This window comes from Hyla sarda, chromosome 5 (genome assembly GCF_029499605.1).
Source record: "Hyla sarda isolate aHylSar1 chromosome 5, aHylSar1.hap1, whole genome shotgun sequence".
Classification (NCBI taxonomy): Eukaryota; Metazoa; Chordata; class Amphibia; order Anura; family Hylidae; genus Hyla; species Hyla sarda.
In genome coordinates this window covers 55,687,060-55,702,971 of record NC_079193.1, presented here as the reverse complement: position 1 = coordinate 55,702,971, position 15,912 = coordinate 55,687,060, and the positions used below count along the sequence as shown (strand labels likewise).

Here is a 15,912-nt window from a genome sequence, read left to right as displayed (position 1 = left end):
CTTCTCTGCTGCTGAATACTACAGAGGAAGTTCTTTTCTTTTTTTAATTTATTTTCTATCTGACCACAGTGCTCTCTGCTGACACCTCTGTCCATGTCAGGAACTGTCCAGAGCAGGAGAAAATCCCCCATAGCAAACCTCTCATGCTCTGGACAATTCCTGAAATGGACAGAGGTGTCAGCAGAGAGCACTGTGGTCAGGCAGAAAGAAACAACTCAACTTCCTCTGGAGCATACAGCAGGTGATAAGTACTGGAAGGTTTAACATTTTTAAATAGATGTAATTTACAATTCTGTTTAACTTTCTGGCACCATAAAAAAAAGTCCCCCTTTAAGGTTGCCTGTTGTTATCTCTGTGTAGGAATAAGATTTTACATTTCTTCCGAATTTTTAGAACACACTAAAGCCTCGTGCACATAGGTTTATTGGAGATGCATGTTGTATGAAATGCATGAGCCCATGCTGGGAGTTGTAGTTTTGCAACAGCTGGAGGCACCCTGGTTGGGAAACACTGCTTCAAGTACTGTGCACGGGACACTGCAGTCAGCCAGTAGCCTAAGGGGTCACGTGCAGGCCTGCAACTAACAAATATTATATATATATATATATATATATATATATATATATATATACACACACACATATATATATATATATACACACAGACATGGCCGTAAATGTTGGCATCCCTGAAATTTTCTCACAGAAAAGGATTGCAGTAACACATGTTTTGCTATACACAGGTTTATTCCCTTTGTGTGTATTATAACTAAACCAAAAAAGGGAGGAAAAAAAGCTAATTGGACAAAATGCCACACCAAACTGGACGGATGAGAAAAACTGATTAAAGGTGTCAACGCAGGATAGTCTGGATGGTGGATAAGCAGCCCCAAACAAGTTCCAAAGATATTCAAGCTGTCCTGCAGCCTCAGGGAGCATCAGTGTCAGCGAGAACTATCCGTCAACATTTAAATAAAATGAATCACTATGGCAGGAGACCCAGGAGGACCCCACTGCTGACACAGAGACATAAAAATGCAAGACTACATTTTGCTAAAATGAACTTGAGTAAACCAAAATCCTTCTGGGAAAACGTCTTGTGGACAGATGAGACCAAGATAGAGCTTTTTGGTAAAGCACATCATTCTACTGTTTACCTAAAACGGAATGAGGCCTACAAAGAAAAGAACACAATACCTACAGTGAAATATGGTGGAGGTTTAATGATGTTTTGGGGATGTTTTGCTGCCTCTGGCACTGGGTGCCTTGAATGTGTACAAGGCATCATGAAATCTGAGGATTACCAATGGATTTTGGGTCGCACTGTACAGCCCAGTGTCAGAAAGCTGGGTTTGCGTCCGAGATCTTGGAAGACATTGTCTTCCTGCAGGACAATGACCCCAAACATACATCAAAAAGCACCCAGAAATGGATGGCAACAAAGTGCTGGAGAGTTCTGAAGTGACAGCAATGAGTCCAGATCTAAATCCCATTGAACACCTGGGGAGAGATCTTAAAATTGCTGTTAGGAAAAGGTGCCTTCCAATAAGAGAGACCTGGAGCAGTTTGCGAAGGAAGAGTGGTCCAACATTCCGGCTGAGAGGTGTAAGAAGCTTATTAATGGTTATAGGAAGCGACTGATTTCAGTTATTTTTTCCAAAGGGTGTGCAACCAAATATTAAGTTAAGGGTGTCAATAATTTTGTCCAGACCATTTTTGGAGTTTGGTGTGAAATTATGTTCAATTTGCTTTTATTCCTCCCTTTTTTGGTTTAGTTCAAATACACACAAAGGTAATAAACATGTGTATAGCAAAACATGTGTTACTGCAATCCTTTTCAGTGAGAAATACTTCATTTTCTTAAAAAAATTCAGGGGTGCCAACATTTGCGTCCATGACTGTTTTTTATATTTACTTTTTACACACTTTTTTAGTCCGCTAGGGGGTTTTGTATGAGCAATTATTCAATTACTCATACAGATCAATGCAGCACATAAATACTGCCCTGATCCATAAAATATGCAATAGACAGACTTTATCAATAGAGCCCCAGCAGCCGCATAGGACTATCAAATCTGGCCCACTGCACCACCAATGACACTTGCAACGGCCATTTAGATGCAGGTGGTGAAAACTCCTCATTGACCGACTAATTGTTAATGAAAATAGTTAAAGGGGAGCTCCGGCTCGCGTGTCCCCATCCCTTAGGGCACGCGCGCCGGAGCTCACAAATTTAAAGGGCCAGACCAATAATTATTGTGTACACCTGACACCATTCTATACGTATACCCAAAAAAGGTAGGTTAGTACACCTCAAAATTTAACAAAACAAGACTTATAAATCACACATATATCCTATAGAATAAGTCAAAATTATTTAAACATGAAATTTTACCCAATATTAACCCATAAAAACACATACACATAAGACCATTAAAATATGTTCTATAGGATGGAGGGGTACAGTGCAGTGCAATTCATCAAAATAATTGATCTATATATACATATCATAAATAAATAGATAATTTGCTGTCTCTCTAGTGATGTGCATCCGGGCAGGGTGGCGGCGTGTGGCGCGCGCGAAGCGCCCAATAATGGCGACCACTCTGTTTCCATTGGCCATCTATAATTGGATTAAGGTATTTAAACCCCCTTGCATTCCCCCACCTCACAGCTCCTGGACAAAGCAGCAGCAAAACGCGTTGGAGGGTGAGGTGGGGGGGTCCGGTGCAGTATTTGAGTACATTCTTATGGTTTGTTGTGAGCCCTCTATTTTGTAGGTATCTATATAGGTATATGTGATTTGCATGGCATCTCACCTTTGTTATTTGATATAGCTGCTTATATATTATATTTTATCACTCATTGCACTTTATTCTCAGTGCAATATATCTTGTTGTGCAATATAATCATAGATTCTGCAGCTTTATTTATAGTTTTCAGTAATAGTGCAATACACACAGCTGTCCTTGTTATGCACCTTATGTATGGTATGGTATGGTGCAATCTGTCTACATGCCATGTATATTGAATAATTGACTAATGTGGCTCCTCTATTCTGTGTATATATATATATATATATATATATATATATATATATATATACACACATTTATTACTCTAGTTGATGAATTATCTATTTATTTTTGATATGTGTATAAAGATCAATTATTTTGATGAATTGCCCTGCACTGTACCCCTCTATCCTATAGAAAATATTTTAATGGTCTTATGTGTATATGTTTTTATGGGTTAAAATTAGGTAAAATTTAATGTTTAAATAAAAACTAATTTTGTATAATAAATTTTGTTGTAAATAATTTTGACTTATTCTATAGGATTTATACTATTCTATAAGTCCCTGCACCTCCCACACTTCCCTGCTGGATCTTCAGTGCCCCTAGCCTGAGATTAAGCGTTCCTTATAGCCTGTTAGCTTTACCCGTGTATCCAGACCTTTCGCTACGTTACCAGACTCCGCACCTTTGCCGCCTGCCTTGACCATCGGCTACCTTTGACTACGCTACTGCCTTATCCTCCTGTACCTCACCTTGCCCAGCTACCTGTGTGGTCAAGCCATGTGGGGGTAGCGACCTGGGTGTCGCCGGCCGCAGCAAGCCCATCCTGCCTTGCGGCGGGCTCTGTTGAAGACCAGCGGCACCTTAGACTCCGCTCCCCGATACGGTCTGAGTCATCAGCCACACAGCTTAGAGGATCCAAACCCAGCTCCGTTACAGCCCCATTGTCTACAAACTGCTTATGTCTGCATGAGGCCTATCAGGAATCTTCATCCCCCTAAGCATCAAATTAACATTGCACACAATTGGTTGGCTGCAGCAATAGATCTCTCTATGTGAAAAATAAATTAATATTGGTCTTCCCTTTACACAACAGTAATTGGCTCAGAATTTTGCATCAGTATAAGCTAAAACAAGAAGTGTGTCCAAAACATGGAAAAGGTACAAATCTTTCAATAAAAACTGTTTTCTATTTAGGTTTCACATTTCTGGTGTTCCCCAGATACTGTCGTGTGAAACCAGCCTTACATATCTCCGTCCTGGGGAAAATATGTGACCTAAAGATTAATTTCCCTTAAATATCTTTTTGGGGTAATGTCATATGTATAATAGAATTTTAACTTGTCCTATATACTTACCACCAGGCATCACTGTCCCGACATCTTGCACAGTGAGTACAGATAGTTTTTCTTCCGAGTCCACCCTAATGACTCCATGGGTGAGTCCTTGCATTGATAATACCCCTCTTCCCGGAGGCTGGTTGCTGTCATCAGTCGGCCTATGTTAAATGAACAAAAGCAAGAAGAATGGATAAGGAAAATATTTTTAGCACAGTACTTTTTCGATATGTTTTTAACTTTTCAGACACTTGTAGGTTACCATAGAGACACGTAAGTCTGTTTAGGAGTTCTATACACTATATAGTATACATTTCTTAAAGGGGTATTCCGGGTATTAACATTTTATCACCTATCCAAAGGATAGGGGATAAGATGACTGACCGCAGGGGGGCCCACCACTGGGACCCTCCGCGATCTCCCTGCAGCACCCGCATTGTATGCGGGACTGCTTCTCCAGTTTCGGAACTGAAGACGTGACGGGACTGGAGACGTGGCGTAACGCCACTCCCCCCCCCTTTTGACGTCACGCCACGCCCCCTCCATTTATGTCTATGGGAGAAGGTGTAACGGCCAATATGCCCCCTCCCATAGCCATGAATGAAGGGGGCGTGGCATGATGTCTCGAGGGGGGCGTGGCGCTACGTCACGTCTCCAGTCCCAGAAACCGGAGGTTTCCGAAACTGGAGACGCAGCCCCACATACAATGCGGGTGCTGGAGGGAGATCGCGGAGGGTCCCATGGCGGGCCCCCGAGATCAGACATCTTAACCCCTATCCTTTGAATACCCCTTTAATCAAGAACTGTGGTCAATTTGCTTATTTTTTTATTCACTGGAACAATAAATAAACACTTAGTGGAGTAAGTCAATGTTATTCTGTGTACAGTGCAGTGCTTGGCTATCTCATTTAATAAAGTGGGGGCGCTCTTGTTGACCCTCTGCTTAATTTAAAACAAAGTAGTTGTGCACTGTTCAGCACACTTATCCCCCAACTGTGTATAGGTTAATTTAATTTAGAATACCCCTTAACCTTGCAAACCAATATCAGTTCTTACAGTTTTGAAAGAATAATAAACCTGTTCTGATCTAGTATTACTAACACAACCCTTACACAATGGGCTCTATAATACACTAGTGCTAGAAGAACATTTCCAGGACAGATATTAACAAAGTATATTAGAGAGTTCCAAAACATTTTATAAGAGAATGATTTCTTGCAGGAAACCTCTTAAGATCCTTGATCCATGATCTTTCATTTATTTTATTACTTTATACTGGAACCATGCTGGCATTCACAAGGCTTTGAATAATTCACAGTAAAGAAGCACTAAATATAGTTTAATTGAGTGTTTTTACAAATAAAGCACTAACAATACACCAACCAAGATCCCAGCTCTCCACTTTACAAGACATTTAAATCACAAAGACTTTTCCTCTCCCAATGATTCTCCTCTGTCTCTCCCCCCCATCAGGGTTGATGAAAAAAGTTACAATATGGGTCAATGGCAAAGCATTAAAAGAACACAAAAAGGTTTTATTGAAATAAATTAGACAAACGGATGAACAGGCTGCCCTCTTGTTGGCTTGTGATTTCTTCTTTCTTTTTCCAGGAATCCAATCGTCAAATGTATTGCACAGATGGAGTCTATGACTCATATTTTACTATGATCATTACTGCATGAATCCTATGACATGCCATGTAAACGGATATCACTTTTATCATGGTCTCATAACTGCATTTTACTGTTCTCTGGACTACAGAAAATCATGTTTGCATGTGTAAAACTCAATAAACATAGCATTGGAAGGAAATAGGTTCTAGCGCAACTTCAGTCTCTTAAAGAAACTCTTAGGCTAAGTTCCCACTTGTTTTTTTTCTGGCAGTTTTTGGAATTCTGCCACTGTAGTTTTTGAGCCAAAGTCAGAAGTGGATCCATAAGGAAGGAGAAGTGTAAGTCCTTCCTTTATATGTCCTATTCCTTTTGAATACACTTTGGCTTTGGCTTAAAAACGGCAGTGGCCGTATTCCAAAAACTGCCAGAAAAAAAACAAGTGGAAACTTAGCCTTAAAGCTCGCTCAGATTCTGGGACCAGGCTCTGCAGTGTCCAGTTTGTGGGTGTAAGAAATACTCACAGATAACTAGGCTGCAGGACTAGTCGTCACATATAGCAGCCTTCTTCCTGGCGCCCGGGCCGGTTACATGACACTGACTCAGCCTATCACCAGTCGAGGCAGGACAACAATGCGATAAGCTGAGCCACAGTGTTACATGTTGGGCACCAAAAGCCAGAAAAGGACCGAGCCAGTGGATGGGACAGTACTATCAGACAGGAGAGAGCACAGAGGAGTGCTATTAGACAGGAGAGAGCACAGAGGAGTACTATCAGACAGGAGAGAGCACAGAGGAGTCCAATCAGACAGGAGAGAGCACAGAGGAGTCCAATCAGACAGGAGAGAGCACAGAGGAGTCCTATCAGAGAAGATAGATCACAGAGGAGTATTATCAGACAGGTGAGAGCACAGAGGAGTACTATCAGACAGGAGAGAGCACAGAGGATTACTATCAGACAGGAGAGAGCACAAAGGAGTCATATCAGACAGGAGAGAGCACAGAGGAGTACTATCAGACAGGAGAGAGCACAAAGGAGTCATATCAGACAGGAGAGAGCACAGAGGAGTACTATCAGACAGGAGAGAGCACAGAGGAGTGCTATCAGACAGGAGAGAGCACAAAGGAGTCCTATCAGAGAGCAAAGAGGAGTACTATCAGACAAGAGAGAGCAGATGAGCGCTATCAGACAGGAGAGAGCACAGAGGAGTCCAATCAGACAGGAGAGAGCACAGAGGAGTCCTATCAGACAGGAGAGAGAACAGGGAGTATTATCAGACAGGAGAAAGCACAGAGGAGTGCTATCAGACAGGAGGGAGCACAGAGGAGTACTATCAGACAGGAGAGAGCACAGAGGAGTACTATCAGACAGGAGAGCACAGAGGAGTGTTATCAGACAGGAGAGAGCACAGAGGTGTACTATCAGACAGGAGAGAGCACAGAGCAGTGCTATCAGACAGGAGAGAGCACAGAGGAGTACTATCAGACAGGAGAGAGCACAGAGGAGTACTATCAGACAGGAGAGAGCACAGAGGAGTGTTATCAGACAGGAGAGAGCACAGAGGTGTACTATCAGACAGGAGAGAACACAGAGGAGTGCTATCAGACAGGAGAGAGCACAGAGGAGTGCTATCAGACAAGAGAGAGCACAGAGGAGTGCTATCAGACAGGAGAGAGAGCAGAGGAGTACTATCAGACAGGAGAGAGCACAGAGCAGTGCTATCAGACAGGAGAGAGCACAGAGGAGTACTATCAGACAGGAGAGAGCACAGAGCAGTTCTATCAGATGGGAGAGAGCACAGATGAGTACTATCAGATAGGAGAGAGCACAGAGGAGTACTATCAGACAGGAGAGAGCGCAGAGGAGTACTATCAGACAGGAGAGAGCACAGAGGAGTCCTATCAGACAGGAGAGAGCACAGAGGAGTCCTATCAGACAGGAGAGAGCACAGAGGAGCACTATCAGACAGGAGAGAGCACAGAGGAATACTATCAGACAGGAGAGAGCACAGAGGAATACTATCAGACAGGAGAGAGCACAGAGGAGTGATAGCCCACCCTCACTTACTGGACTTTGTCCATGCCTGTGCTCCAGCATGGACAAAGCCATGATTTTATAAGCCATGATTTCTATAAAAAAGAAATAACATTTTCTTATAAAGTAAATTAATGATCTTATGAAGAAAATTAATCAATAAAAGGTTAATGTTTTGCCAAGATGTAAACATATAAAAAGTTTTTGAATCTGACAGTGCCCATTTAAGGTTTAATATTTTCATTCCGCCAGCCCGTGCATAAGGGATAAAAAACAAACAAACCTGGAGTTCTCCTTTAAGCAGCCAGTCACAGAGACTAGCTGTACTAATCAAGAGCAGATACCTGCAGGACAATGGACCAGCTACTCTCTTAGAAAATAATAATAAGAGTAGTAGTACTTACAACTGATTTATTCAAACCACAATTATTACACAGAGACAAGAACAAGCTAGCAGTAGGCCTAGGGTGACAAAGTGAATGCTGGCTACTCCAGCAAACAAGACAGAAAGCACAGAGAAAGCAATACCCCCAGCACCTCCACATACTGTATGTAAATGACGACCTAAATAACCTAGCAAACACCAGCCTACACCAAAAACCAGACCCAACTAAAATCTGGAATGGATCCATTATATTATACTGTGATGTTAACTAGCAAAATAAATCCATATTCACTCATCAAACGTAAGTGCAGAATGTGCCACAAATGCAATAACTCAGCCCATTACATGTGGTGGTAACATAATTAGCTGGTGGTAGTTACCAACTGGGACGCCTTTCAATGGAACTTACATTTGCCACTGATCAAGTTGGCTTTTCGGCACTCTTGAGATTTTTTTTACAAAACAAAACATACTGTGGGACATTTCTCATCTGTGGCATTTTGGTGCACCCCCGCATAAATAAAGCTCGACCCGTTTCCAGTAAATTCAGCAGCTATGTGGCATTGCGTCCACCGCACAGGTATACACCATCTATTGAGACGTGTATATTTGCGACTTTAGGTGTCGCAAGGCATATATGCAAGTGTGCCCCTCAATGAGAGGCCGAGTCCTCTTGCAGGCTCCTTCGCGCCCCTCTGGTGCTAGCGGTAAATCTTTGCCATCACTGCTCAAAAAATTTCAACTTAAGGTCACTGGTGCAGCTTAATAAATATCCCCCATTATTTACATGTAGAATAATACTACACATGCAGATATCTATAATATTATTCATGCAGATCACAATCTTGTCATGATTGTAATTGAAAAGGATTGCATTGTTCAGGCCATATCGCAATGACGATCTAACCATGAAGCGATGAAGATAGGAAGCATCTGCATCCAGCCTGCCAGTTTTGTATAGTGTACAGTACAAATTGTCATTCAGGGGGATTATAGAATGTATCCATACAACCACGGCCTATGTCATATACCCTACTGACTCAGTGAAGCAGTCAACTCAGTCAGACAGAAATGTCACAGCGATTTTCAAGGATGAGATGAGACACCACTCCATCCGGCTTCACTCCAAGACGTAAATAGGAAGATAATGCAATTCAGTCTGGGTTATGAATGACAATTACATGCAAAACATATCAAGTTACTTAAATAGCCCAGGCAAATGTAGCAAGAAAAAGCATTCAGCATCTTTGTAGGTCTCCCGAGGTTCTACTGTGTAATTTTTATCCAGTGCGGCAGGCGCTTCAATTCCTGACTAATTATTTGCGCTCCTCTAACGGGTCATATGACTCAAGTTAATTCAGATAGCAATATGGTCTCTTGCAAAGCTTCCCTTGAAAAACCTGCAGTGATAAATCTCAATTAAAGGTTAATGCAAGAGCCGGCTCTGAAACGGCACAGAGATCTCGGAAACTGGAAGCCTTCGGGCGTCAATAGAAAAAGACAATATGAAGAAATGTGAGAGACAGATCTGGTAGCGATGACATCTGTGCTGACAGGAGAAGGCTGAGAAACAGTAATGGAGGCGCGCCATGAACACTGGCATGAGATTTTACTCTAGAGGAAGACTATGTGGTATATCACAAAACAGCTCAGGATAGACTTCGTCATGTTCACCCCCCTGTAGATCGCTTTCTACATCTGTATATAGAAAACAGAGTGCGGCATTCACAATGACTGTATTAATGGGGTCTTTCAACCATAAAATACATACGAGATTGCCTGTGTCTTCACGTTGGTTCCACTCTAAAGTTTCTACCCCTGGGACTTGCTTTGGATTTTCAATACAACAGACTCTTTGTAATTACAGTTTTAATTAGGGATCTCTATTGGGCAACTCTATGCTCATCTCTGAGTGCTGAAAGGAAAGACAGGACAGAACTAAAGCCACAACTAGTTACCCTAATAGTATCATCCCTTTAAAGGGGTATTCCGGCCCTGAGACATCTTATCCCCTATCCAAAGGATATCCAAAGCCGTGGCGTGCAGCTCAAAAAGGTGGGTGGCGAATACAAGATTGCGCGGGTCCCCCCAATCCCCAATCCTTTGTCTCAGGGCCAGAGTACCCCTTTAACCTCTTAAAGGGGTACTCCGGTGAAAACCTTTTTTCTTTTAAATCAACTGCTGGCAGAAAGTTAAACATATTTGTAAAATACTTCTATTAAAAAATCTTAATCCTTTCAGTACTTATTAGCTGCTGAATTCTACAGAGGAAATTCCTTTCTTTTTGGAACACTGATGACATCACGAGCACAGTGCTCTCTGCTGACATCTCTGTCCATTTTAGCAACCATGCATAGCAGATGCATAGCAGATGTATGCTAAGGGCAGTATGGTGGCTTAGTGGTTAGCACTGCTGCCTTGCAGTGCTGGGGACTTGGGTTCAAATCCCACTAAGGACAACAATAAATAAAGCGTTATTATTATTATTATAATAATGTCAGCAGAGAGAACTGTGCTCGTGATGTCATCAGAGAGCATTCCAAAAAGAAAATAATTTCCTCTGTAGTATTCAGCAGCTAAGAAGTACAGGGAGGATTAAGATTTTTTAATAGAAGTAATTTACAAATATGTTTAACTTTCTGCCACCAGTTGATTTAAAAGAAAAAAGGTTTTCACCGGAGTACCCCTTTAAGGACACAGTGCAATTTCCTTTTAGCTTTTTTTTTTTTTTTTACCTCGTCTTATAAGAGCCATACCTCTTATTTTTCTATCCACAGACATATATGAGGGATTGTTTTTTGCAGGACCAATTGTACCTTGTAAGGACACCTATTTATTTTACCATAAAATGTACGGCAAAACAAAAAAAAATTTGTGTTGCAGGAAATTGACATAAAAACACAACTGTGCAACTTTTGCGGGGTCTGGTTTTTTACGCAGTGCACTTTACAGTAAAACTGACATGTTCTCTTTATCCTGTGGGTCAATACAAAACAAGTCAAAATGTGTTATGTTTCTTTGGCTTTGTTATTTAAAAACTATGAGAATGCAACTTTGAGTTATCAAAGTGCAGATTATCAAGTGGATCGCGCCATTCTCCTTGGGGATTTTTTCCTGCTCCTGCTTTACATATACTGAATTTCTCTACAGAACAAGAAGTGTAAGTTTATTAAGGCTTACTGAAAACTGCAAGATTTCGGAACTTTTTAAAAATATAGGAAAGTTAAAAGAAACATTACTGACTGTTATTTTTAAACATCACAAACATAAAAAAAACATAACATTTTTTTTACAACAAAATACGTGTTAAAATGTGCAAATATATCAAAAGAAATAATCAAGGGCAAAGCGTGAAGAAGCAGTAAAAAGGTTGGGGCGCTCTCTCGTAGATGATGGGGGCGTGATGAACTTGTCAAGAACCACTACACTCTGGGTGGTGTGATGTCCCGCCGAGGTTATCAACGGGCACAGCACCTCACCAGGTGAGTGTAAAGTGGAGAGTAATAACGGTAGTTGTGCTGCTCGAGATCCCCTGTCCGTGACCGCGAGGGTGTACGGAAATATTATAACCAGGAAGAGGAGAGTAGAAAATGGGAATACTTGACGAGCGCTACTGCTGAAATAAAAAGGATGCGGAACGCCAATAAAGCACAGGACAGTTTATTGTGGTTTAGAACAAACGGACAACACGTTTCGGCACCAGCATGTGCCTTCTTCAGGTCCATAAAATAAATGATTTTGGCATCCTGAAGCCTATGGTGTGCGGTGGTGACGATGCCACCACAGCACACCATAGGCTTCAGGACGCCAAAATCATTTATTTTATGGACCTGGAGAAGGTGCCGAAACGTGTTGTCCGTTTGTTCTAAACCACAATAAACTGTCCTGTGCTTTATTGGCATTCTGCATCCTTTTTATTTCAGCAGTAGCACTCGTCCAGTATCCCCATTTTCTACTCTCCTCTTCCTAATCATGGGCAAAGTAAGAGGTTGTATGAATTAGAAAAACATTTACCCTATTAGGGAGTTTTGAGGATCCTCATAGTTTGTGCAAAGCATAAAGCAATAAAAAAAAGAAAAAAAAAGGAATTTCTTACAAGCTGACTTTACCTGCATATAACCTATTGATTTGAATGGGCACTGAGTGATACCTAACTTCCTCTTTGGTGGCGCTGCAGGGAAATTGAACACTTTTTTTTTTATATCAGTTTGTTGCACAGATATCAGCTGATGGCTTGGTGTCCCAACAGGAGAAGGACACTTTGTGATCATCTCATAGTTAATTGTAACAAGTAGGGATTGTCCAAAGCAAACAAGTAGGGACTGTCCAATGCAAACAAGAAGAAATTGCCCAATGCCACAAAGTAGCGATTGTCTAAAACAAACAAGGAGGGTTTGTCCAATGTGACCAAGTAGGGACTGTCCAAAGCAAACAAGGAGGGATAGCTCAAAGGGTACAGGGAGGCCCGTCGCTACAGGACAGGCAAATCAAGCATGTGCTTGGGGCCCCGAGGAGGCTGGGGGGCCCCGAGCAGAGCCAGTGTTTGCTCGTCCTGTAGCGACGGGGCAATTCCCCCCATCACCAGAGCCGGATTAACAATCCTGCTCTTGGAGTTTGTGCTCCGGGCCCCAAGCACCCAGTCAAACAAGAGGGCCCCCAAATGTCTGACATTTTTTTTTAAATAAACTCATTTGCAGCTTTGGAGTTCTTCTCACCTCACCACAATCATGCTCCCCCCCACCCCCGCTGCACTTGGTATCTTCCCTCAGCCCGGACTCTTCTCTCAGCCTTCAGCCGTCTGAGCAAGAGGAGGGGGAAGGAGAGAGCTGTGAGGAGACCGCAGAGGCTGTACAACATGGGGCCTGACTATAGTAGGTGTCCCTGGATATATATATGTATATAAGCGTGTATGTGTGGATATATATATATATATATATATATATATGTACATATGTGTATGTCAATGTGCTGTGCCTGTGTGTGTGTTACTACTGTGGATAACTATATGTAAAGTGCATGTGTGTATCTATACCAGTGTTTCCCAACCAGGGTGCCTCCAGTTGTTGCAAAACTACAACCCCCAGCATGCCCGGACAGCCAAAGGCTGTCTGGGCATGCTGGGAGTTGTAGTTTTGCAAGCTCTGTTGGCATCCTGGTTGGGAAACACTGATCTATTCTATCTGTGTGTGTATGATGCATGTATAGTATGTGATGTGTACAGTGTGTGTGTGTATGAAGCATGTATAGTATGTAATGTGTACAGTATCTGTGTGTATGATGCATGTACAGTATGTAATGTGTACAGTATGTGTATGACGCATGTATAGTATGTAATGTGTACAGTATCTGTGTGTATGATGCATGTACAGTATGTGTATGAAGCATGTATAGTATGTAATGTGTACAGTATGTGTGTATGATGCATGTATAGTATGTAATGTGTACAGTATGTGTGTGTATGATGCCTGTATAGTATGTAATGTGTACAGTGTGTGTGTGCGTATATGAAGCATGTATAGTATGTAATGTGTACAGTGTGGTGTGTGTATGAAGCATGTATAGTATGTAATGTGTACAGTATGTTGTGTGCATGAAGCATGTATAGTATGTAATGTGTACAGTATGTGTGTATGATGCATGTATAGTATGTAATGTGTACAGTATGTGTGTATGATGCATGTACAGTATGTAATGTGTACAGTATGTGTGTGTGTATGAAGCATGTATAGTATGTAATGTGTACAGTATGTTGTGTGTGTATGATGCATGTATAGTATGTAATCTGTACAGTATGTGTGTGTATGATTCATGTACAGTATATAATGTGTACAGTGTGTGTGTGTATGATGCCTGTATAGTATGTAATGTGTACAGTATGTGTGTGTATAAAGCATGTATAGTATGTAATGTGTACAGTATGTTGTGTGTGTATGAAGCATGTATAGTAAGTAATGTGTACAGTATGTTGTGTGTGTATGAAGCATGTACAGTATGTAATGTGTACAGTATGTGTGTATGATGCAAGTACAGTATGTAATGTGTATAGTATGTGTGTGTATGATGCATGTATAGTATGTAATGTGTACAGTATGTTGTGTGTATGAAGCATGTATAGTATGTAGTGTACAGTATGTGTGTGTATAATGCATGTACAGTGTGTTGTGTGTATGATGCATGTACAGTATGTAATGTGTACAGTGTGTGTGTGTATATAATGCATGTACAGTATGTAATGTGTATAGTGTGTTGTGTGTATGATGCATGTACAATATGTAATGTGTACAGTGTGTGTATGATGCATGTACAGTATGTAATGTGTACAGTGTGTGTGTATAATGTATGCACAGTATGTAATGTGTACAGTGTGTGTATATAATGAATGTACAGTACGTAATGTGTACAGTGTGTGTGTGTAATGTATGTACAGTATATAATGTGTACAGTATGTGTGTGTGTGTATAATGCATGTACAGTATGTAATGTGTACAGTATGTGTGCTGTGCGTATGTAATGCATGTACAGTATGTAATGTGTACAGTGTGTGTTGTGTGTATGATGCACGTACAGTATGTAATGTGTACAGTATGTGTATGTGTATGATGCCTGTACAGTATGTAATGTGTGCAGTATGTGTGTTGTGTGTATAATGCATGTACAGTATGTAATGTGTACAGTATGTGTGTTGTGTCTATGAAGCATGTGCAGTATGTAATGTGTACAGTGTGTGTGTTGTGTGTATAATGAATGTACAGTATGCAATGTGTACAGTGTGTGTATGAAGCATGCATGTACAGTATGTAATGTGTACAGTATATGTGTTGTGTGTATAATGCATGTCCAGTATATAATGTGTAGTGTGTGTGTGTGTGTGTGTGTATGAAGCATGCATGTACAGTATGTGTGTGTATGATGCATGTACAGTATATAATGTGTACAGTGTGTGTGTTTGTATGAAGCATGCATGTACAGTATGTGTGTGTATGATGCATGTACAGTATGTAATGTGTACAGTGTGTTGTGTGTATGAAGCATGCATGTACAGTATATAATGTGTACAGTATGTGTGTTTATAATGCATGTACAGTATATAATGTGTACAGTATGTGTGTGTATATGATGCATGTACAGTATGTAATATGTACAGTGTGTTGTGTGTGTATGAAGCATACATCTACAGTATGTAATGTGTACAGTGTGTTGTGAGTGTGTATATAATGCATGCAGTGGCGGATCGGGGGGGGGGGGGGGAGACAGGGAAAGTGCCCCCCCCCCCCCAGATTAATTTCCCCATCACTTTTAAGGATATCCCTATTAAGGACATCCCTATTAAGGACATCCCATGCCCCTGTTAGCCCACTGACGTCCCGTGCGTGCGCCCATTGGAAAGCAACGCGGAGGAGCGGAGCAGCGAACAGGACATGCGTTGGCCAGCATGGTAAGTGACCAGCGGCACATCAGCTTCAGTGCTCCGACCACCACTCCTCCAATCCCGGGACCTACTGCTATGGTGGCCGGACCAGAGGAGCGGTGGTCGGAGCACTGAAGTAGGGCAGTAATCAGGCATACAGCCTCCAGCCATACACTGTATGGCTGGAGGTTGTATGTCTGTGGGGGAACATACTGCACCAAATGTGGGGGAACTATACTGCACCTAATGTGTGGGGACTATACTGCACCTAATGTGGGGGAACTATACTGCACCTAATGTGGGGGAACTATACTTGCACCTAATGTGGGGGAACTATAC

The 15,912-nt window shown here is 41.6% G+C and overlaps 1 protein-coding gene across 10 annotated transcripts in view; it reads right to left on the bottom strand.

Annotated features, from left to right (window-relative positions):
• The window catches only part of DIP2C (disco interacting protein 2 homolog C), a 496,242-nt gene that overhangs the window by 129,151 nt on the left and 351,179 nt on the right, over nucleotides 1–15,912 (bottom strand). For all 10 annotated transcript variants that reach the window (XM_056519534.1, XM_056519533.1, XM_056519538.1 and 7 more), the window contains one exon: nucleotides 4,156–4,295. In XM_056519534.1, the coding sequence (XP_056375509.1) occupies nucleotides 4,156–4,295 (140 nt within the window). The remainder of the gene's footprint in view (nucleotides 1–4,155; nucleotides 4,296–15,912) is intronic.